Here is a 26,124-nt window from a genome sequence, read left to right on the forward strand (position 1 = left end):
TATTGCAGCAGGGCTGAAAAATAAGTATCAGACCTTGTCGTGCAGCCGGACTTGTTTCACTGGTACCTGAAAGTAGGACATGTGGCTTTAAAGAATACAAATGAAATGCAAAGGTTAATTATCCCATTGTTTGCTAATTTCAGCATGTCCTTTAACATGTGGATCTGATGCTTTAGGCTGGCCTTATCAAGCCACTCCGGAGGAAAGGTCAATGTCATCAAGTAATCCAATTGTAAACTTCCTTCCCAGAAGCGTGTTCCTTACCATTTCTAATGTAATGCAGGGGAGGAAATATGAAGCTGAATATCATTTTCTCTAGAAATGTCCTTTGTGACATTTATGTGGGTTTTTAACAATAATTATGGCCAATATCATATAACAAGACACATAATCCTTTCTCTCTCTTTCTATCCTTTTCTTATCAAATAGCTTTGCTAGGCTGTGAAACAATTTAGCTTTATATTTATACATTTTCTGCTTTATATTTTAACCCATTTTGAAAGATCTATATGTGGTTATAAACAAATGTTTATATATTATATCAATAATAGCCTCTGCTGTGAAACATCCTGACTCAATTAACACCAGTCCTCACATGACAATTATTAATTATTTATACATTTTGTTCAAGTCTCTTATAGGCAGGCAAACTGATTATAAAATTGATTTAACTCATGAGGACATTAAATCTGATCTCTCCATAATGATTTTGGATTGCCAAGATGGACACTATTTTCATACTTAAAATATTTAAAAAACATGGTTAAAACTGGTTACAATGTATAAGCCAATATGATTAACATGATTAAATATAACTATATATGATAAATAAACATTTACTAATAACAAATAGTATAGTCTTTGTAAGAATTTTATAAGGGACTGTTTACATTTATAAGAAAAAATAAGAAACATCTTCCTAGAAGATCATTATTCTGCTTAGTAATCGCTTTACTGCTTGTAGATTATAATATTGCCGGTAACCATACTGGTATTAGCATTAGCATTAATACTTTTAGTATTGGTAGTAGATAGAATGATTCATGTCTACATGATGATACAAAATGTTATCACAGGAAGCCAAACTAAATATTGTAAATCATGGTGCTAGAGTACGTCAAAATTTAACCTAAGTATGTGACGTTAGGACAGTAATTTCTTAACTAAAGGTTCTACGAATACCACCTATACTCTGCTTTCCGTGTTAAAAGTAATTGAAATAATATGAGTATAAAATAGATAAATTCTCAAAGAGAGAGGATTGATTTTACTTGCTTTATAAAGCAAATGAATATATATTTTTATTCCAGATCACTTCCTTCCTTTCTGTTTTCACTCCCATATTTCAGGTTTATTGCAGCCACCAAACATCAGCCCTAGCTCACGGTCATAGACACGGGGGTGTTGATGGGGGAGGGGCGGGGGGCATACGGGCACGTTAAACAGGTGTCCCCTACAAAAGGTTATGGTATGAGACAATTACCCGTCCACTTCCACCTGTCTGCTTTAACATGGGTGATAGTGTTGTGGTCACATTCCAATATGAGACAGTGTGGATAAGGATCTGAATTAGCCTTCACAGTCACTCAGGGAGCCGGCCTGATAACACACGTCTCACCAAATCAACCAGATGAAATTGGCCCGTTTCCTCCGTCTCTAGAGCTATTTGTGCAACACAGCCTGAATTACAGCAACGGGGGGGGGGACGGGGACCTATTGTTACACCGCTGGAAGAGAGTGGCTTAGAATACCATATTGTGCACCCAGGCAGAGAACTGGCAGGAGAAGTGAAAGTAGCTCCGATTAGAAATTCACTGATTTGACTCACCTTGGTGTCATTTAAGGAGAAAAACACACACACACACACACACACACGTGTGTTTTTCAAGTGATGCAAGACACTCCACACTTTACGCTTTAAGTTTTTCCCAAGGGGAGAATACCAGGGAGCCCGGATCCTCATCGTGGCCTTATCCAGAGGATTTCAGCATGCACAGCAGCAATATTATAATCCACCAGAGCTGCCTCATCGACAGTGAATGGGATGCTTTGTAGACACAGTGGCAGAACCCAGGGGGATTTTATTGGCCCATTTTCTGGTTCACAGCTGTTAGCACTACAACAAGATGAAACTCATCTGGATGTAAAAGCTCAAACCGTCTATCAGTTCTCAAAGTTGTTTTTTTTTTCTTTTCTACAACATCAGTGTGTTGCATGTCCACTGGAGACTATAGCCTTCTTTCTCTCATTATTTTAAATGGGAGCACATTGTGTGGCAGCGCTGAGAGCAGAGCGAGGTTCTGATGCTCAGATCGCACGGCTTTGGAAGTTGAAAAACATTTCAGTTTATGGTAAAAAAAAGACGGATACTTGAAAAAGGTTTTCAGTCGCTGTGGAGTAACAGCAGTTTGCACAAATAGTTATTTTGTTTGTGCTGTTTAAGTTGAATCAAAAAGAAAAAACATTTCTTTGCGGTACTACTGACTGTCATTTGCATTTCTCTCCCAGGTGTGATGGGTGAATATGAGCCAAAGATTGAAGTTCAGTTTCCAGAGGTGGTTCACGTCTCCAAAGGATCCACCGTCAAGCTGGAATGCTTCGCTCTGGGAAAGTAAGCCCACTCTGAGTCAGGCTCAACATGCCGAATAGCATTTAGAGGAAAAAATGTTTGAAGAAAAATGCCGAGATATTTTTTTCATGTGTTCCACTTCTTTGCCACAATCCTCGTGTGTTTCAAGCCAGGCTGCACACCCAAGAAATTACAGGGCACATTTTGTGGTGCGAGAGTCAGTTCAGGTGTTCGTATTTGGTGACACAGTGTTCTGAAGCCTAGAGTACCAGACGAGGAAACACTGCCTAAAGTTTGAATACTGAGCAGGTGTATTGCTCCTCACTCTGAGGTAGGCTTTTTTCTGACAGATTCTAATCAGAGAATTAATCCATTTAATTACCTTTTAATATCTGTTTGTCTGTCAGTCAGCAGGACTCAAAAACAATGTAACTGATTTTAAATGAAATTCAGTGGAGGGGAGGGGCAAGATTTTGGATAAACAGATCTATTTTTTATATATTTTTTTCATTTTAATATATGAGCTGAGATTCAACATTAAATTTGGTGGAGGTGTGCGCTCTCTGAGTGCTCCTCTACTCGTACAATCCCCTTAAAACTTCTACCAGTCTCAGAACAAGGATAAGATGCTGTTTGGTGTCTATACACCGAAATTAACCTTCAGGAATATAGAGAAGGTGAGGCGGTCATAATGTAGTAATAGTGAATAATCTCAGTGACCCCATTGTGCTTTTATGATATTTTGTGCATTTAGGGAGATGTGAGACAATAAATTAAAAAAAGGGGTTGTAAGTTATATTATTGCTCACCAGTTGCATAATAAAAATGGGATAAGTAAGCAATTTTAGTCTATTTAAAAGACAATCTACCAATATTTTGGTTTGGCATGTTTAACCATTTACATGTCTGGTCTATGTAGAGAAAAGTAACTTTTGGTTAACTTTTGTTTTATTTCAATTCTTTGTCTGACAAAATATAATCAATTTAAATATAAATCCTGGGTGTGTTTGAGATTGTGGAACGTCTTGTTTACTGCACAAACTTGAATTTAATTTTTAGAATATATAGAGATGACTGCATCTTCCTGCTAGTGACATATTGTTTATTCTAAAAAATGGAAAGCTGTGACTTCAGAGTTGTACACTTCTCCGCTCTCACAGCCCAGTTCCTTCTATAAACTGGAGGAGAGTGGACGGCGTACCGTTCCCCAGGAAAGTGGACATGAGGAAATCCAGCGGTGTCCTGGAGATCCCGTACTTCCAGCAGGAGGATGCGGGCACGTACGAGTGCGTGGCCGAGAACTCCAGAGGAATGAACACAGTGAAAGGAAAGCTCTCTTTCTACGGTAGGTGATCCTGTCGTGCATTAATATTTGACCAGCGTGCACCACATCTGTCAGAGCTGCTCAGACTGAGAGGCAGAAAAAACAGACACAACTGGTCCTATAAAGCTGTCAGTGGCCGTCAGCGCGTGGCACACACGAGGAGAGAGGCTCGTTTTAACGGCACATCAAAATGATTAAAGGCTGTCAGCCATGATGCCTCTAATATTTTGATCCAGATTAAAGGAGTGATGCGGATGAGGCTGAGCCCTTGGATACGACCTTGTTGGTGAGCCATGTATTGGGTTCCACCAGATGGCATCATGATTGACATCCAACTTGACTTGAGATCAAAGCTGTTAAATGTACTATACATAGAGCAGTGGCACATATGTCAGGGACATAATCTGCACGGCAGCATCTGGATGGGCAGGATGCGAGTTACTAGATTGACGCATTGTTGTTAATAGTGCCGTGGTTAGATTCTCACCTACTGACTTCACGTACTGGTAGTCATGATAACGACCGGCTGGGATGTGCAGTCATCATTTCACTCCAAAGTAAAACCTCCACAGTCAGAAAAAGGAATGTGCTCTTACAAAATGACCCTGTACACATTTCAATAAGTTTTCTCTTGAGTATTTTATAAACTATTTGTCTAATTTAAACATTTTAAATTGCATTTTTCAGCTTCATTTTTTACATTTTAGATAAATACTGATAAACTTGTTATGTGGGAAGTTAAGTTCTGTAATAACGCAGATCATCAGCATTTCAAAATATTCTCCAATACAGAGGTGTGATGTTTAATTGAATTTTATTTGCAATAAATAATTTTGATTTATTGGAAATTCTAAAATAAATATTTGTCTTTAAGTGTAAGTCTAATGCAAGTAGGTTTGATCCTTAACACATCCAAGAAGAGAAAGATCCTCAGAGATTTCTGTTTCTGTCCCATGACTGACTCTTATTTATACTGACAAGATGCACACGTGTCCACTCTTCTTTTAGCCCATATTACAATGGGGCTGTGTGTCTGTGCTGTGTTTGCCTTACATTTATTTGCTTTCTGCATTAATAATAAAAGAAACTCCAACAATAATTAAATATCTTATATGGTTCATAAATTATTATTTTTTTAATATAAAGCATGATTTGGCCATAGCAGCATTAAAATTGAATAGATCATGAAAAAAATTTTGCAAGGTAGAGCTTGTGTTCACTGTTCTCCCACAATGTGATGCAGTTCCAGGAAGACGTTGGAAAACAAAAAGTAACTTGTGTTTTCATGTTTTTCCAGTAGACACTTGATTGTTAATTCCTTGGTCGGTTGATATCTGACTACACATGCATTATCTTTTGCATGCATCTAAATGACTATGCTGCAAATTAGTTAGTATGAAACTGAGACCGAGACCAAGTACCTGAAAGCACCATAAGAATGGGACAGAATCAGTGGAGCTTAATGCGAATAATTTAACAAGATTGATGCTTATGTTATTGACAGTTAAGGCAGTACAAGTCTAAAACACTTATAGCAGATATACTAAAATATGCATCAATCATGTGAGAACTAATTGATAAATTAAAAGCTAAATTATGCCGATTATCAACGTTTAATTAACATTTTTGCAGGATATTTTATTTTCTGTTAAGGTTTGCCCGGCTGTTAACTTGTGTTTGAACAATCTATGGATTTTCCTCCCACCTCTGCCAGTCTCCCTGTTCTTCTGTTGGATTTGCCCCCGTCTAGCCGGGCTGTGTCAGCTTCCACAAATAACTCATTTGGGGCATTAAACAATTTGTCATTCTTTACAATAGCCCTGGTAGCTCTTAGCTGAATTGACTTTAACAGCCCAGGAGCAAGCTGTGATCCACCAGTGCTTGATTTGTCCATTTGAGCTGCTGGTCCTCTCTCAGTTTTAATGTGTTTAGTCACTTTCTCTCTCTCTGTGTCTCTCCTGCTGTCTGCAGCCAAGTGATAATAATCAGTAATCTTATTTTGAGCTCCCTTTGAATTAAGCCTTTGAGACATTCGTCAGCAGTGTAAGCCAATGGGGGAATCGATAAGGGTATCTCTTGTACATGCAGGCGGACGTCAGTGGAGAGAGAGCTGGGCTTTGCGTCCGACAGGAAGAAATTAAGGTGTTAGTTCACAGTGGTAGTTTGCTTATTGTTGTATGTCTATGTTAATATGCCTTGATGTAAGTCTTACATCAGTGTTTACAGTAGAGCTTCTGTGTTTAAAGTGTCTTTTTGATTGATCTGGATAGAAAGGAGCCGTATTTCCAATTTCCAAGATGTTTTTTCTTTTTTTTTCAGATTTTAGATATTCTAATTAATATAATTATAATATGAATAAATATAAATAACATAATACCTGAAAATGGGAATTCATTAACTGTACTTAGGGCTTAGAATCACATTTGTGGTTTTAACCCTTAAATTAAAATAAATTTAAAAAAAGAGGTAATTTAGCCTCCATCTCTCTCCCTACTTATCATTAATCTCTGTACTCAAGGCAGTTTCCCTCAGCCTCCAATCTCTGACCACTGACAAACCTGTGTGTCTTCCACTCGCCGAAGACGAGTTGTTAAATTTCCATCCCTGAGAAGCTTTGAAAAGAAACGGCCACTCGCCGGCTCGTTGATGTTGATATTACTCAGAGCGAGAGTAAAAGCGGAGCCGTGACAGGTTAGTTTCCCTGTTGTATTCACATTTGTGTTTCTGCAGACTTACCGCTGCATTATCTCCCTGCGATTTCACTGATAAGGCAAATTCCCATCTTTCCTCTGCTTGAGCCACTTGACGTCTGGCCTGATTGTATGCGCGTCTGGCCCGGTGCAGGCAGAGATGGGCTGCCTGCTTTAATTTGGTAAGCGTTGACTGAGAGTCGATACGTTCCCAGCAGGTGAGGGATGGAGCGAGGGACCTTGACAGCGAGGAGAAAAAAATAAAACAGTCACAACAACAATGCAGTGTTGAAAGGTGCTGTGGGTGGGGCAGCTCAGCCAGGCTCGGATGGAGGACTGCGATAGCTCGAATGGATTTAATGCTAAATAACGCGTGATGCTCAAGTCCCCTCAAGCAATTTTCTCTCATCCATGCTAGTGGAGTCCATGTCCAAACCACAGACTGTATATATTTAGCTGGACGAGGCATCTTTAATAACCAGACATGAAGTGAAAATTTCCCTGATACAAATACTGCCATCCTGCACAGGTGGAGCCAGAGTCTGTCAGTGACAATGGGGGGACGGAGCTGCAGAAGCGAGGTTGTGTCGATACATGAGCTCGACCAATCAGTCAGTGACGGCTGTCAATCATGACATTTCACCCCATATTTTAGCATCACATAACTAATTTAAAAACCCGAACGTGACCAGAAAGAGGTACATTTAGAAAACCATCAGAGTGAGATAAGAAATGACAGAAACAGTTGTTTTTTTTTAAATGTATTTGACATGTTTGCAATGGCTAACATTGATTAAAAAGACAGGCTTGATTAGATGTGTTCTGCACACAGCGCTGTCTCCACTGTGTCAGCTCATCATTTAGTTTCATCAACGAACCAAAGGATGCAGCAACCGTGCCCCTGAAAGATAGTGTGCAACATGTGCATGTGGGGATCCCAAAAAGAACAATCACCGATGTCGAATGTGTGAATGCCCGATCCGAATCTTCGTTAATTGTTGCTATTTTCAGAGCGCCGGTTGCAGGATTAGCAGATGCTATCTGCAATAGGTGCCCGATGGCAGAGTTATACCTACAGTCTATACATTGAGTCAGACTAGAGTGGATGTTACATCATACATGAGAGAATAAATGTGTCCTCTCCCCAGTCGTATAAATAACTGATATTTTTCGAGCTTTTTTAAAGAAAAGGACAATTTAAGTGATGCAAATATTCACATACATATTTATATTTGTTACATATGCGACAGATAGACTTTGGAACTGTTGTGAAAGATAATTTTCACTGTCTATTTTGCTGTTAACCGTTAGCGCCTGGCGGAGGAAATATGTCTCTCTATAGGAGAAGCTCACATGCCTGAGACGTGTGTCTCATGAAGGCGGTGTGACACTAATGTTAGAGACCTGCAGCAGCACACATGATCCGCTGTCCAGTTCTCTGACATAAATACACAAAACCACCTCTCCATTCTCTACCTCCTCCTCTTTATATCAGTCTCCTTTCTGTTTCTGAACACCCACGTATGCACACACTCTCGCTCACACATCGGCTACACGCTGAAGTCACAATGCACAGTGTCTTAGTGTAGGGATACATTTGCAGAAACTGAAATTCTCACTGTGTTCCCGTGCCCTTACTCCAAAACAGAATACTGTATAGAAGAAGCCAATTAGAGTTGGATTTGTACTTTTCCTGAAAGGCCTTCACAAAGGTCAGTCCTTGAGAGTGGCATTAGGTGAGCTCTGTGGAATGGAAAAGTGCGGTCAGCTATTACTCTTGTCCTGCCACTGGCCTTGTGTGATATAGAATGATAGTAGCTTGACCTACACATCATTCAGAGCGTACAGAGCATTACACAGAGAGAGCTTTACACATCCCGTTTTATGTTCCACTTCTTCTTTGGCTTCATCATTAACTAGCCTTGAGTTACTTGCGTGACACAGCAGGAATCAATTCTGCCCCTATGTAATTATACCATCATTTACTCAGATTGTATCGAGCAGAGGATTTAATGGCACCAGCCGCCAACTTAAAGTATATGAATGTTGTTTTCCTCATTTTTGTTCTAGAGAGAATGCACCGGGAAACTATGAAAACAGCTAAAAACAAAAAAAATGTGGTATTCACAGCCCTGATACTAAAACTAAATCATTTCACAGGTATTAAACAAACTGACTCACACAGGAAAGCAACTTAATGTATGAATGAATCATGCTGTTTACTGTTTGCTTCTCTTTAGAGAGACCGGATAGTTTGTGTTAAATTGAATTTCCCTCCATCAAGAGCATTGTCCTTCACTGCATTATCTCTGATCGGAGTGCAATTCAATCTTCGAGAATGTTGTAAATAAAAAAACTGTTTTTTTAAACTGCAAAACAAGCAGAGGAGATGGACCAGTGTGTGCAGTCCTCCTGTGAGGCTGCATGCACAACAGAAAGTCAGCTGGAGATTTTCAAAGGACGAATGAAACCGACCCGCTCCTTGATTCTTTAATTATCATAGACACACATTCTGAACTTCTAGTCTTCAACCAAACATTTGGAATATTTTGGCACAAAGAGAAATATATGTATTGGCATGGGACCTTGTTAGGGAGTCTCAGACCATGCTGACATTGCAGTCTTGTGGTTCTAACATAATTATTGTTGCTGTGAACTAACACATAACTGTTGTACACCAAAATAAGTGGGTAGACTTTTTTTTTTTAAACCACTCTGTCTTTCTTGACCATTGAATCATGTTCCATGTCACACACAAGCTGAGAATCTCTCTCACCTCACTGCCGTACCCTGCCTCTCATCTTGCAGGGTACGAAGAAAAGTAATGCTGTTACACATGATTCCTAAAATATGAAAAAAGAGTAAGCGCACAAACATTTGCGTTACAACACGTGGAAGTTCAAAACGCTTCATAGCATCATGAGGAAAACATATAGCGTGTACACACTGGTGAAAAGTCTTTTGGTGATATTCGGTTTTAATCAGCGTTTTTTCGGGGCCCCATCTCAGTTTAGGTCCCACGGCAATTGCATATATGCCTACCTTGCTGCAATGCACCTTCCTGTCCTTCCAAAGTCCTGCTCACATGGCTGTAACTGCAGTTAGCAGGGGAAAATAAATATAATATCATTTAATAAATATTGTAGCCACTCTTTCATCTGGATTCTAGAAGCTGTACAGTCAAATACCGAATCAGACTGAAAATGTAAAATCAAAGATGTTTTTGTAGTTGCAGTGTAAATGATACTTTTTGCTCATTCATCACGTCCTTACAGCCGACTTGCTTTGTCTTTACTCTCTCATTGACTAACACTTTGTTTATTGTTTCCAGCTCCCCCTCATCTCATTGAAAAACCTGAAGATGTGCAGAAGCTCATTGATGACTCGCTGGTGTGGGAGTGTAAAGCCACTGGGAAGCCGAAGCCTTCTTACAGGTGGATGAAAAATGGAGAGAGCCTGGATTCTGCTGAGGTGAGAACCCGCCAAGCACTTGCATGTCTTTTGAACTGAAGATACACTTCAGCTTCCAAGGTGAGCCATGCGACAGCAGCTCCGGCACAGATGTTTCCTGCATACTATGCTGCTGCTGCCTCATCTGAATAAAGAATGGGAGCTACCATGTACCGCATTTCCAGAGCTTTATTGTGTTTCTTGTTCAAGTATTACTGACTAATTGCCGCATATCATCGTCTCCTTCATTACAACACAGTGCCTCCTGCGGCGCAATACATTATAAGGCTCAATTCTGCACTGCAACATTTATTTGAAAGGAATCCGAGTGTGTCTGCTGCGCTAACAGACTGAACTGTAAACGGGTTCAGTATTTCATGCTAGACTGGAAAGCACAGTGATGTAAGAGCTACCCTAATCTTCTGTTAAATCTCGAGTGTGGTTATTAATCCTGTGCCACCAAGAAGGAAAAAGTGAGATCCGCGATGACAGCACTGTGTATCCCACTTTTGTTTTTGCTCCCCGTGCTCGCTGAATCTCCAACATGAGCACTGCCACGAGTCTCTGATGGCTCCAAACATCCGACTTCTAACTTTAACTGAACCCGGCTCTGCTCTCGTCCCTCATGGTAATGGATTATTATTTTGGATGCTTTCGCCAGGTTGTTGTGGAAAAGATTGATTGGACACTCAGGCACAGCTTGCACCTGATAAATAAATAGGCGTTATGTTAATTTGCCTCATTATGCAAAACAGGCCACAGACACACCAGGGGTTATCGATCAGTACTTGAAATACATGTCGTCGGAATGAGCCCGGTCTGTTGTTATATTAGCGGAGGAAACTCTGCACAACAAAAAAATAAAAAAAGGCAGAATAGGCTTGTGTCAAAGAAGATATTTTGAGGTACGACTCCTGAGTTTCTTGTGGACTAAACAAGACAACCCATCTGTAAAAATTAAGTACTTGTTTTGATAATCAGACCTTCCTACTTCCCCTCATTTCATTGTGAAATGAATAAATTCAAATCAAAGCGCCTTAAAATTATCCTGCAAAAACACCTCAACCCACTCAGCCATCTGGATTCATTGTTTGATTTATCCCAACCATGACTGTGTTGTTTTTTTTGTGCAACAGATTCCCCCTTAAGATAGACGTAATGAATGGATATATGCAGGGTGCTTGGGTGGATGGATTAATCAGTGAAGGTGTTGCATTGTCTCAAATGCCACCATTAACCACAGTGGCTTAATGAGTGGAAGAGGGAAAGGTCAGTGATGTAAGGAGCGCCGGGGAGAGGATGCACCATTTGTTTTTATTTATTACAGTGAATCAAATGAGACCTTTCTGAAATCGCAGTGGCGTGAAACGTATTCTTGCTGACAGTTTTCTAACTTCGAGCAACAGAAATTAAGTCTGTAGAAACAACAAAAACATAAGGTATGGGTCATATCTCTCATTAGGACTAATTCGATATTAGATCCAGCAGTAGATTTCTTTTAGCTTTGGATGTATACTGACGGTGGCTGAGATGTCTCATTTACGGCAAACACAAATGCCAAAGAAAAATCCGTCACCGCTTATAGATGCTTTTCTATTTGGAGTGTTACGGTAGCAGGAATGCAAACAGTTTTACATTTACCTTTTTGGGTCATCCAAGCACCTATACCGTAACACCTTAAATAGACAAGCATCTCATTTTAAGCAGCGACTGGCTTGTCCAGATTTTCACCTGGCAAATGAAGCCTCACATACATCCATGACTTGACGGCAGTAACTCAGCTTGCTTCAATGTCACTCACGTCCATTGTGGTTGTGTGTCCATTGAGTGGATTTTGCATTCTTCTTTTCAGTTTATGCTTGTGTGAGACGTCTCAGAGTACGTGCAATAGTTAATGTCATTGCCCAACTTTGAAAAATCTATTCAAGCCTCATAGGGCTTCACAATCTGTACAGGGTGAGACATCCTCTTTACTATATTTAGGGCAAACGACCAAAAACAGCTTTTAGCAGCACAAAAATGAATGATGGGAAAACGTATAATCTGACGTCACCATCACTGGACGGACAGTGAGCATGATGCTGTGTGACTGTTTTCTGAGTCAGAACCCACAGAATAGAAGACTCATGATGCTGCTTTTTGCCACGACGCTGCTGAAATAGCAATGGTTTATTGGAATGCTTCATTTCTCATGGTTGTTTTCATCTTCTCTCTGCTACTTTATTGACAATGGCTTCAGGATTAAGTGTCTGTGCAATTAAAGACAAACTCTAGCGTGAAACAGGATTTAGTCCATTTAAAGGGGAACGGGACCACCATACTAATGTCTTACTCTAGTGTACTTGAACTGAGTTTATCCCCTGAAGGACTCTAACGTCAGAGGCATTCTTAAATGTAACCCCTTATTGCCTGAATTAATTTCCAATTATATAAAAAAATTATTATTTGTGTTTTTGGCTGTCATAGAGATGCTTAATTAAGTGGAGATTGTTAATTTCAATATAGCATATACAGTAGATATAAATTTAGGTATGAGGCAAATAAGCGACATTAGGCATAATGTTGCTAACAAATTTTCCAGTCTCTGGTATGTAGATTATTATATTGATGCTGCTTTTGCTTGAAATTGAATAACAACATGTTTCTGTACAATCATTGCTGTTCCATCATATAACCCTAAACCTTGCTTCCCGTAGAACGTTGATGCGTCCATTTAGTTCTGCCGACAATAAAGGGCGGAAATTGCATTTATATCATAGCATTATATTTGTATTCTGTTTTGCACATAATTCAATGTTGCACACTTACTCTGCACAAACCGTTGTACATAGTCTGTATATCTGCAAAGTTATATTTATTTTGGTTTGATAAGGACAATGCACAGCTCCTTAGCAGTACCAGAGTAAGCTATAATCCAATTTTCATCTGTAGTCCCTGGGTATTATACATTATTATATATATTATATATATTCGATGAACCAAACATCAGATTTACAATCATATAAGGATACTTATATTCTTCAAAAAATGTCTGCTAATTACATCATCAATTTTCATCTCATGAAGTCTATTTCAATATATATTAGCATAATAAGCAACCAATGAGCTGGTATGTATTTTTTATTTTAGCACAACTTACTCAAATTTGCTCAAATCCCCACATGTAGCAGGCTAAATCTACACAGTCTCCGGAGCTGCACTTCCGGTTTCCTCCACCGGATGTATTATCCACTCCAACCACTAGAGAGTGATAGAGTGCTATCCAATACCTTCCTAGGTATGTGTAGTATCTGCACCATCAGGCATTAGTGGGATACAATCACCACCTCGGCGGCACTCAGACCGGAAGGGGTTTGAGGCGAATTCGCGACATACGTCATTAAGGGGAATGAATAATGTAATTTAAGTGACATTTGCTAGTATACTTTCTGATGAGAGGGTTTAAATTCCCTGCCTTCCCCAATAATTCAAGCTCAAGTGGAGCAAACAGGCTGAGCTTCTGTTCTCTCTGTTGCAAAGCCGAGTCCATGTATTTTTTCATAGTCAGCATTAATCAATCACATTTCTATCAATAGAGTTCTCAAATTTCTTCCACAGTTCTGCCCCGGCGAGCACCGATAATTACTTGTCGTTTTTTTCATTTATTTTCATTGTTAATGAGATCAACGTTTGAGATACAAAAAAATCCAGTTGGTATTTGAAGCAGAAGTAATATGATTATTTTCCTCCTTTTCTCTTTTAAGCCACAGTAGTGGATTGATGCTGCATTATACTACGTTTCTTGTTTAAATTGTACAGCTGTTTGGCTTCGTCCTCACGAAGGCTTCCAGTAATTAGTATTTCCGAGGAGCGTCGCTACAGACAGCAATCACATTCAAGATGCTCCCTTCTAGAAAACCGTAGAAGTCGTCTCCTTCATGCCGTCCATTTTTCTACCTGCTTTTCTCAGTTTCATATCAAATGAATCAAACCAGTGTTGTTGGGGAATGACATTGCCAATCATCTCCATTCAGCATAAGGCGGGCAGATGGTCCCCCCAGGTCCCTGCATGAAAAACTGCTGATTTGAGTGGAACGTCATGCTTAATTAATAGCAGCCGTAAACAGGGGCGCTTCCCATGTGCAGACTGATATGCGCCACCATTTGCCTTCCTTGCCAGGAGGGATATTCGTCCCCGCACATCCACGGCTTCCAAGCATTATGGAAATTCTGGCAAAACCTGCTCAAACACAGGATTAGTTTGTGATCTTTCATTGAGGACAGTCTCTCTTTTCATGCGACTCTACCTTAATCCCCCTGTGACTGGGGTTCAGGCCGCTGAGACGCCCCCGTGGAAATGGGCTCTAATGACATTACGGGCGAGCCTGAGGAAAACACAGGAGATGAAGGGCACGAGGTGGCAGAACCTGACACAGCTGCACAGAGATGTATAAAAACTGCTCAAGGATTTAATACCATGGTGACAGAGTTGAGTGAGAAGCCGAGTTCAGAGAGATAAACGTATAGTGCGGATTAAATGAGCAACTCATGCTCTGATCCAACTGGGTTTGTGAGTTCATCAGGCCCAGGCGTCCTTAAATAGATCTTAATTTGATGGCTCGGTGACGAGCAAGTTTTCCCACGCAGGCAGGCACAAAAAAAAGATAGTCCTAACAGATGAAGAGGCGGTACAGCATGACCATGTACAAAGCATTTAGTATGTATAGGGCATACCTATCGGAAAAGCAATTTTCACAATGCAGTACACCTCAGATGTTACGATATTCCTTCCCCCCTCCTTATCCCCTCCTCCTGCTGAAGGGGAAACAGGCCCTGTGGTGCAGTTAGAGATATAAATAGGGCACGGTTTTATTTCACTCTCATAAACATGCAGATTGATTAGGGTCATTTTCTGCTAGCCTGCCTCCATCCACCCAAGCCTTTCCCTCCATTAGTGATGAAAACCTAGATTTATTGCCACGTCTGTCACTTGCAGACCATAATTCACTTGCCCACTGGCCGGCTGTTTTTATGTAGATGAGTGCTGGGAATAAGGCGTATTATGTCCCTATGTCAACAGGAGCGCATACAGGTCGCCAATGGGGCATTGACAATCACCCGCCTGACCCTGTCCGACACGGGGATGTACCAGTGTGTGGCTGGGAACAAGCACGGCGAGGTCTTCTCCAACACAGAGCTACGAGTTATAGGTGAGTCACCGGCTATAATGGTAAATGGTCTGGATTTATTTTTATTATCTTGTCACGACGACCAATCAAAGTGCTTCACATTGTGACATTCACTCATTCACACACACACACACACACACACACACACACACACACACACTCATACAGTGCATCTTTGTGCAGCATTTTCTCTAACACACAGCAATCACCCAAGGACACTTCGGCCCACTGGTGTACTGGGATCGAACCGTTCTACCACCTGAGCCACAGCTGCCCTTGTGGGCCCACACTGTCCGTGCACGTGTCCGTGTGCACGCGTTTGTCCGTGTTTGTTTTCAAGTTTCCTCCGTCTCTCCCTCCTGTGCTCAGCGGTGGCAGGTGACCTCCGGCCCCTCTGTTATTGGCCACTAATTGAAAGGCATTAATTATAAGAGGAATGCGTCCGGCTGACAGTGATGTATGCCAGAGCTGCTCTGTTCACCAGCCTCGCCCATCTGCCCTGTCGAGCCTGTCACTCTCCACTCTTGGGCTGGCAGCAGCTCTCACTGTTCAACCTCCGACGGATCAGTCTCACTGACGCTGAGGGAACCGAGAAACTCAGACTCAAGGGGGCGGGATTCAAAAAGAGAACGTCAAGTTACTGAGTCACAAAGTCACCCTTTTTTTTGATAAGGCCGTAGTGTGGCTTCCAGTCTGTGAAAGTTATTACTTTGGAATAATCACTCGGTGAAACACTAAAGAAGAAAATATCACCGTCTGTGCTTTGAAAATGAATCAAAGAATCCCATGAAGTCTAACCGAGAATAATAATAAGTTACACTGATCTCCACATCAAATCCTCTATATCAACTGCAGGTTTTACTACTTAGATTCCTCATTTCTCATTTTTCAGATTGGAAATAATGTAACCTGGTTTCTTTTAATTATCCAAGGCGATAATGCACTATACGGTTTTTATGATCCTATTTTGAGTTTTTAACATTTGGAAAAGGACATGAATTTGATATCTGATAAATGAACAGAGGTTAATTAGTACATTTTTGAGGCTAGGAGATGTGAGGCTTTTACAAACGCTGTCTTTAATATGCTGCTCTTGTCTCAGCCGTTGCCCCAGATTTCACTCACAATCAACTGAGGAGCCAGACGCTGGTGAAGGTGGGAGGAGATGTGCTCATCGAGTGCCGGCCGAAGATGTCTCCTTGGGGTGTGATCTCTTGGCGGAAGGGCAGCGAACCACTCCGAGAAAATAACAGGTATCACATTTTACACATTTTGCTCTGCTTTGTGCCACACTGTGAGGACTGCAGGGCTTTTACCTGCATGTGCTCTGATTGCTTTGAGCCGTGCACCGATCCCCGAAGGTCCTGTTCATATGTGTTAATACAGACACGTCTTTATTTTGAGCAACACATGCTATTTCCAGATGCAACGTCTTGTTCACATTAGACTTGTAGATTGACAAACACATCTGAGTATCAGGGCCATGTTAAAGAAAAGGCTCAGATTTCAAGAAAGAAGTGTTTTTTATATTTAAGAGAAGACCGTCATATTTTATGCTACGTCTCATTTACAGGGAGAATATCAGAACATTATACTTTATATATTTAGAGTTTCACAAATAACATAATACTCATTACTTTGGCTCATCAACACCATATTACCAAGTATCAGGACATTTTGAAGAGAACAACCACACATAATAGTTTCCGTGTAGGAGGAAATGATTGGTATTTGTCGACTGCAGGTCTGGTAACGTCTGTGTGAGGTTTATAGTTTTGAAACTTGATTGGTTTCAAAATTAGATTGGTTTAAGATTTCAGATCCAGATGGAGTGAAACCCAAAGACAATAGACCCAAAGCAGCTCAGTAGTACCATTTTTATTTTCTAATTCATCTCCGAGGCCAAATAAATGTTGCACATGAAGCCGTTGTTTGGTCGCCCTATCAGTTGTCTCCCAATTTCAAGACTTTCAGAATATCTTTCAGTATATTGAAATTGGACTGAGATGATCGGTTTCTATCTACTATATTCGTATTCGACAGTTAGAGTAGTATAGCTCAAACACATTGTTGTTTGACTTCTGTTCGTCCGTAGAGAGATTTTCATGATAAGTCCTCAGATGCGGTGGGAGCACTCACAGACCAGCTGAGAGGAAAGGCACCATGGAATCAAACTGAGTGATGGTTGATTGGATTTGCCACATTTTACCTCCTGCTGATTAGTGTTGGCCAACGAGACTCAGCCAATTCAAAGTGCTAATGAAGTAGGTTTTATAGGCTCCAGAAATGAAATTATCCAACTTCTGACACAACTTTTTCAGGAACAATCGTATCGTCCTGCCACCTTTGACCCCTGAGATAAGAGACGTGCCCCATGTCGTAACTTTTGTCAGTTATTGCGTGTGTCGGTCTGTGCGTGTGCAGACTGGCCCAGCGGCCTCGTGGCAGACAGGGGTCAGCCATCGGGTGTCACCACTCTAGCATGACTCGGCTCTAGCAGACCTGTGTGCACAGTGTCTTGCCAGGCTTTGCATATATACAAAGCGGTGTTGCTGCTTGTCAAACAAAGTGGCGGGGGAATTTGCATAGTGGTTCCGCTGCTGGTGCCCTTCACTTGCCCTGCGCCGCTCCCATCACGCTTTTTCAACCTCACCGTGCCCAGATCATTCTGACCCTGTTGTTTTGAATTCGTGATTCAGATTGATTTCACATTTGTCTCGACGTCCTTCTCGAATCGACGGATGAAATGGCAGCGTTAACCGCTGTGGAGGTTTTTTTTTAACTTGTCCTGCAGTGTTCTCCCTCAATTATAAATGACATTATGACCAGCTGCTTTGACAATTAACGAATGATTCAGGAATCAAATTGTTTTACTCCTACACATAAATTACTTGAAAATCAAATCATGGAATAATTGTTTGAGTTGCGGCTGTAACTTGAAGATTTGATTTACTGCTTCTGAATAAAGAGTTTTTTGATTATGGTCAATTAGGAGATGCATTTCTTAAACGCTGCCTTTATCTTGGTGGTTGTGAAAGTCTGTTTGATGTTCAGAAATATGTTAAAATGCTTCTATTTGATCTCAATAAATGATATTTGGCTCTGACCATCTGTGCTGCTTCTCCACAATGAAGAAGAAAGAGAATCTTCTATTTTTTTTTTTTGCCATGATACTGGAATGTACTGCCGGTTACTAAGTTGAGTGACTGTTTACAGAGTTATAAAACTAACAGCATAGCCTTTAAATGAGCTTATTACAGCTCCCCCCTTACTCTCTTTATTGTTGTCTCCCTTTTTACTCTTGTCTGTAACGTCGGCGCATACACCCCAGTGTTGCAGGCCACAAAATACAAATGCTCAGCATCTGCTGTGGACATCATTAGAACAGTTGTCTTTATATGCCGGCCCTATAATAACATCCTGGTCTCACACATTAACTCTGTGATCAGCAAAAGAGTCAAGTTTCTTGCTTGTTAATTTTAATAGATTTTTGTTGTATATATATATATATATATAAATATATAATACAGTATATATATATGAAGTCCAGAAACAGCTTTAGCATTTGTATGTGTGTACGCGGTTTGGATGCATGTCTGAGCATGTCGGTTTGGTTTTGCACCTGTACGGAAAGGTGTAAATCTATAGGAGGTAGCTGTGAACCCCTTTTGTTGAAGATTAATTGCCTTAATTGCGTTAGCACTCCACCGTGGCTTCAGCAGGAAGGGAACTGGTGTCACCAGCTGTGTAATCCATCTTCATAGCAGCAGCCCCCGTTTTTTTTTTCCTGCAGGAGGCCAGTGGAGGGAGGGGATGTCTTATCTACCCCAGACAACCCTGCAGGGACGAGGTTTAGATGACATCAGCTGGAACAAAGCAGCTGAGAGCGCAGAGCAGAGCAGGTCCTGCTGATGAGAGTGTAAAGTGTGCCGTGCCAGCCAGGGAGAGCAGCCTCAAAAAAAGAAAAAAAACACGCCATTTCAATATGTCAATGGCACAAAGAGATCAAGTTTGTTAGGCCGCTCACGCCAGACGTACTCAATCAACTGTCCTCTCATGAGCCACGGCGGGATGTGCTGACTTCCCCATGTTGTTCCCTCCTCACTCAAATGCTCAAGACCTTGAGTGTTTATCTCGATCGGCTTTGGCAGTCATGCAAATATTTGCGCTGGATCTTTTCAATCCCTTGAAGAAGGTGTTTGGGTGGGGCTGCGACAAATCCCCCCCACTCTTGTTTTCAGGCGCTCTGATGCTGCAGTGTTTTCTCAATTGCACAGCGGATACATGTTGCTTTGTCGTTTGTTTTGGTGCAAACTGTAGTGTATAAAAACGAGAGGGTATAATGCTTTAGTTTTATGTTGTTGATGACAGTCACAAGTTCAGCATGACTTAGGTATCCATGGCAATTCCTTTGAGTAAGCACAATCTTAAAGGTCACACACCCAGAATAAATGAATTCTAAAAATGCTAAAATTTTATTTTTTCTGTTATTATAATGTGTGACTTTTTTCTCCCTGGGTTATGCATCATATTTTTCAAATAAGGTGTTTAGAATGGGGGAAATGATGAACCCTGCTGTGGGCTGGATTCCTGGGGAGGTAGAATCGAGTCCTTTATGTTTATTATAATTGCTGAGAGGAGACAGACTCTTAGAACAAAATGTGCCTGGCAAACTGCTGCCCAGTCAAAATGCCATTGGGGCTCATGCTGTGTGGCTAAGTGCATAACACCAATGTACAATCTGTTTGAAATTTGTTTTATGTATTGATTTTATTTATTGAACATCCCAAATATGCAAACTAATTGAAAAGAATTGCTTACTTTATAGTATAATGATATTTATCAAAACAAATTTCCGATTCATTAATAACTCATGAATAGCTCATGGCCAGCTGTTCGCTCTTTCACTAGTTACATTTCATATGAGGCATTTCTGGTTCTGAGTTTGGACCCACAACCCATGTGGGCCACGTCAGGCCAGGTTAGTATAAAAATGTTGTTATGATATTCTGCTTTGGGTTGTGTTCGGTCATGTTGGCAGGACTATCATCTTTTACCCTGCTCGTGCCTGTAAGCAGACAAAGTGTTTGGATTTGGACACAAGACACAATGCCTGTCGGGTTCTGGTCGGGCTCAGTTAGTGTTCTCTCAGCCTTGGTTGCTGTCAGACAGAACCTTTGTCCCGGGTCGCACTATAGTCAGCATCACACAGAAAACTACCAGATAATATTCTCAGATCTTCATATTTTTACTTCGGCCCCAAATGGCCGTACGGAAACTGAAACATGGCTTTTGTGTGTTCTGCACCTGTGGCTGCAGAAGGACTCTTCTTCTTAATAATTCTTGAATCAAAAAGAATGTATTATTCAATGAGAAAATCTACATTCCCTATTCGAATAAGGCGGAAACTACTGCTGTTACGAATCCACTGAAACTGGGAACTGTTTGAAACGCTGCACCGGTGTTAGCCGTAGCAGTCACTGTGCACTTGGGAGTGTAACTGTTTGAGTGACATCTTTGAACAAGCTGAGTACAGGAGGCTTGTTGCCAAGGTAACAACTGTTCAAAGTTTTTTCACCTCCTTTTCTTACCCCAGATTAGCGGTTTCAAAACAACTACAGTCGTGCAGCCCCACAGCACATGGAGGAGAAACGTAGAGGAAGAGTAGTGTAAAACTGTTGAAATGCAGACATCGTAAGTTTATACAGTTTGCTCCTGATTTAAAATTAGAATAGAACTACAGCTATATCTTGTGATTGGTGTGTGATTCTTCTACAATTCTGATTACATGAAAAAGAGAGAGAGGAAGGTTGAAATGATCAATTTGAAGTGAAGAAGTCAGAGTCACATATTTGATCGCCTTTTTCATTAAGCATGAGGTAGGTCCTGATGCATAAACATCTACTTATTTTCTGTCTTTCTTTGTGCTCATTGCTGCCAAGAGACCTTACAGCAACTTTCATCTCAGTGTCCTGCTTGGCCTCTGTTCAGAAATACCTTTTATTGGTTGGGTTGGTTGTGAAATGATAAGACAGAAAGGATTATCTTGTAGGAGAACACCTCATTCTTCAGTGGTTTTTAGACTCAAATTCAACTGACATGGCAGATAGCATCACTTCTTCTCAGTGTTGTATTTCTTTCTCTAGCTGATAAATTTACTCTTATAAATCTTGGTGTCGTTTTGATCGAGCGATGGATTTCAAGCAACACATCAGATACTTAACCAGTTCTTATCTGTCCCAAAAAAACTGAAAAAGTTTCATTACAACCTGAACTGAAGATGATAATTTATACTTTAGTGTATGATCCAGACTCCACCACTCAACTTCCTCTTCACCTGCCTCACCAGGTCGTCTCTGGAGCATCTAAAATGGTCTAGAACACTTTCGCAAGGATCCTGCAAGATGACCCACATCCTATAACCTTTACATTGGATTCCAATTATATTGAGGAGTCCTTTTTAAAGTCCATTCCAACCTATAGAGCACTCCGTGGTCAGCCACATGTGCACAGCTCTGACCTGCTGCTACTGGCGCCAGCAGGTCACTATAGGTCCCTGACCAGGGCTTAGTAGTTATCCCTCCAATTTAATACAAAACAAAATGTGAGTTGAAGCCGCGGCTCCGACACCATGGAGCACTCCTCCTATGGACGTAAGATCTGCCGTCTCTGAGGACATCTTTAAAAAGTTATACGTTCAAACTGGAAAATGTCTAGTCCTCTACTGTGTGGTTTTCCAACTTCGTGTTCATGTTTTATTGTGTGGTTCTTTCATTGTTGGATTTTAACAATTGCGTTTTAATGAAGCATCATCAAGTCGCGTGAATGAGATTAATAACTCGTGGCCACATTTTAGTGTTACGGTGGCCACAATATAAAATTCTGTTCCTTACTGAGAACACAAAGAAGCCTTGGATGAGAGGTGAAGTGTTTCACTTGATCACACAATGGAGCCTCTATTAAGAGCTTTAGTATTACACTGCATGCACTGACTCTGAACAAGTCAATAATATTTCTTCCACCAATATCACCTGTCATATGAAATCAAATACATTTTTTTACTCAAGAGTTTACGCCACCATCTTCTGACCAGATGTCAGGATTGTCTTTTGGTGTCACTGGTTATTATTATCACAAAAATGATTATTCTAAAAGTAACTTGTTGAAACCAATTTTACTTATAAGGTGTCATTTATTAGTTTGTTTGGACCCATGAGGCTGCAATACAACTAAAGGTTTGGGAGATTTTTTACTTGTAAGACTTTTTATGTTTCCTTCGATACTTAACAGTAATTCTCACTAGTACCTTTTCTATCTATTCTTGTCGCCTGTCAGTGTCCAAACAATGTGGACTAGGTCTTTTGTACCTTAGGAGCCCAAGTAGGCGGATGACACGGGCCCTTATATAAGATGACCCTGACATGGTGAACTCCCTTTATCCAGAACTTGTTTTTTTGAAAAACAGAAACATTTCCGGCTCCTGTAGAAATAGCATTAGTCCAAAGAGTAGACAGTCCTTATCCTTGAAACCTTTTCTCTCATAAAAAAGTGAAACATGAAATATATTGAGTATAGGTCTAAAACGAGTATAAATCAGTGGTTTTATCAGTCTCCTACGTCCTGGCCCTTGAACGTGGTCAGAGTTCATTTTTCTTAGAGTTATAGATTCGTTTTTTTCCTTTACACCGTGTTTTCAATTGTTGTGGGGTTTTTTTTTTCAGTCTCTCTGTTTCATCTGTGACACTGGGGATTCTTGGCTGGTTGAGTGATGAATTTTTCCTTGGCCTGTTCCTGTAGTAAAGATGACATCCGTTGATTTCCACTCATCAGGAATTAATTTCCTCCAAAAAAAAAGCAAGTCGCAGGATCTTTCAGAAACTGCTGCTGCTCAGTTGGCTAACTCAACACTTTTAGGGCTGAGCAATTCAGGACGTCACAATATAAACAAACTTTAAATTGTAAATAAACGAAAAATTGTATACGCTACATAGAATGCGTAATGCTCTTCTATGTGGGTATGAACCACATTGTTAAAGTGGTATTCTATCCAGTGGGAAAAATGTTTGGAATAAGTGAAAGATATCTGCAACTTAATATCCAGAGAAGGTTCATGTTGAATATGTGATTTCAAGATTAACATAGAATAGATTGTGTCTTCGTCTTCTTATAGCATTTGTAAATGTACCTGAAACACAAATAAAGCAGAGACCAGACTTAAAGACTTGTTTTCCGATCCAATCCTACCTAAAAGTTGATGAAATAACAATAGCCGTCATTCTTTCAGCTGCAACACTCATTGCCGAATGATTTCACGTTTTACTATGTCAAAATGACACTTACCCATGTCATAAAGAAAACACTATCAAACCTCAAAATGGTCACATCCGTGCAGCTTGACACACTAATTGGCCAATGGTTTCCAAATGGGCACAATTTACTTTGAGAAATCAAAAGCCGGTGCGGAATTGGCTCGATCGTCAGCCCCTGCCTCCTTCCGTATTTCTTATTTCATCGCTCGTCATGAATTGAGCTCTTTAATTCTGCTTTTTACTTTTGCCAAACTATTGACACAGACGTTGATGTAGCGAGCGTGCCGTATGAATCAGTCAGCGTGAGAAATTACCATCGCGGGATGTGGCCCTGACTCAGTTGCCTGGAGCACTTTTCAAATAATCTGCTAGGTGTGTTTACAGCCTTAAGTGGTGTCTGTTAATATCGGAGCTGTAGGTGTGAGCTTAACACGACAGATGTTTGAGTGGCTCACAACGCGACGCACGAGGCTTGCTGCATGTGTCGTGTATGTTGATTAGTCCATTAGTCTATGGAGATGGAGCCGCCGCTGGATTGGCCAGATTCTGTGTGTAATCACCACCCACTGGTACAACTGTCCCTCTTGCATATTATATATATATATATATATATATATATATATATATATATATATATATATATATATATATATATATATATATATATGTCCCTCCTATGCTGGCAGAGCAAATAAGCATGGATGTCACGTAAATGAAGAGATGTCTCGCAGAGTGATCTCCATTTATAGGCCCATCTGCTCTGCCAGACACACTCCAGAAAGAACCAGTGTCAGGAGAGCGCCAAAAACTGCAGAGGAGGCACAGCAGCCAACTTTGCATTAATTTACTTATCGCATATCTCCCTATCTTTCCACGACGCCTTTGTTCTGTTTCAAGGGGATTTTAATAAGAGTCTCGTCAAATGTCTCTGGGCTTAATTTTGTGAAGACTTGGAATTAATAAGCTCTGTATGGAAACAGGTGTATTAATAAAGGTGCTGATTAAACGATCTGAGCGAGCGAATGGCCCTGTGTTGCTATTTCAGTCGCCTCATTCTTTGGCTGCATGCTGTTATACTTATTAAAAACATTGTTTATCACGTGTAAATGTCACTTCACACTTTCCCATCAGATCTCCGCTTACCTCATTTGCCTCTAATTGAACATCTGCTTGTGAAGTGGAGCCCTGACTCTTTGTGGAGGTTAGCCGTGCCAGGCCTGGATACTGAGAGCTAATGTGCCCAGAAGGGCTTATTTCATTACTTTGCCTTGAGGAAAGGTTTATGACCTGACAAGGCTGCCGTGGACAGCTGACTGGCGCTTTTCATTTTGTCTTTTGCCTGCACCTCTCCACCCAGGCTTTTGCTTAAAGAAAAGCCACATGAAAGAGTCCCCCCCCCCTCGCCAGGAATGAGAGCAAACTGAGGATTAAGGCTTTGCTGATCCTGACAGCGGCAGACAACACACTGTTCAGAGGTGCCTATGAGCACACACATGCGCATCGCAGATTAAACATTGTGTTTATAAAAACATGTCTGCTGCTCATTGGGGGGGGGATAAATCTCATTGGTTGGGTCAAACCTCAGAGGGCAGGGACCAAGTCCTAACTTTATTTTGGAGGGAGGTCTAGATAACAGCTTGTTTAGAAATCAAAGTAATACAGTGTTTTAATGAGGAAAAATGATATTTGTATTATTCATCCATGACTATGGCATTCAGAATTGCCTACTTATGCCAAGAAGGACTCATATGAACATCCCAGAGCAGCTACAACTAACTGGCTTACTCAGATGACCTAAAATGATTTGATTATATCCTAGCAATATTCAAAAGATTCATAACAGTAGCTTTTTCTCCCTCCTTGTCCTTTTTTATGATGTATCCAAGCCTTGGCTTATTGTGCCCAGAATGTCACTTCCCTTCAGATGAATATGAATCACGAGTTTGATATTTGTTGCTCTAAGCAGGGGATGGGGCGCTGCACCGTGTTTCTGACGTGATGTGATCATCAGATACATTTAGATTAGATGAACAACAAGCCCATGATTCACATTGCTTTCTGTGGAGTTTCAGGGATGCATTATAGGAATGTGCCTGTATTGGGCAATAGGTGATTGGCATTTATTTCACCTTCCAAAATTACATTTTATGTTTTATTTTATGCAATAAATGCTGGTAGATTTTTTAAATATGGATTAGTTCAACAATTTGTGAAAGATGTTTTAGAATTTCAAGATGTTATGAGTCACAATGTTCAGACATGGCAATAACATCCATCTAACATGATGTGATCAAATGTGGATCGTTCTTAATATAGTTGTGAGTCCAGCAAAACAAAGATACAACACAACGCATTTGAGGTATCTCGACACTCACACCAGATTTGGATGTGGTCTGGGACAGCTGGTCACGTTTCTTCTTGCTTTACCAAACGTATTACCAAGCTAAACGTTTTCTTTACTTTAGGACAGATTATCTATCTGATATTACAGTTTTCCTCGTCATACTTATAATACTGAGACCAACTAGCTCTACACTACAGTACAAGAACAGTGCTAATTTATTTCCATGTCTATTACTTGAATTCTTAATCTACATCCATACAATTTTGGAAG

At 40.6% G+C, this 26,124-nt stretch overlaps 1 protein-coding gene across 1 annotated transcript in view; it reads left to right on the forward strand.

Moving 5' to 3' along the window:
• cntn4 (contactin 4) overlaps positions 1-26,124 on the forward strand; it is a 146,651-nt gene that overhangs the window by 85,388 nt on the left and 35,139 nt on the right. The window contains exons 6-10 of the mRNA XM_061070085.1: positions 2,509-2,611; positions 3,730-3,914; positions 9,915-10,054; positions 15,093-15,222; positions 16,304-16,454. Of these exons, the coding sequence (XP_060926068.1) occupies positions 2,509-2,611; positions 3,730-3,914; positions 9,915-10,054; positions 15,093-15,222; positions 16,304-16,454 (709 nt within the window). The remainder of the gene's footprint in view (positions 1-2,508; positions 2,612-3,729; positions 3,915-9,914; positions 10,055-15,092; positions 15,223-16,303; positions 16,455-26,124) is intronic.

Source organism: Limanda limanda, chromosome 4, assembly GCF_963576545.1.
Source record: "Limanda limanda chromosome 4, fLimLim1.1, whole genome shotgun sequence".
NCBI lineage: Eukaryota > Metazoa > Chordata > Actinopteri > Pleuronectiformes > Pleuronectidae > Limanda > Limanda limanda.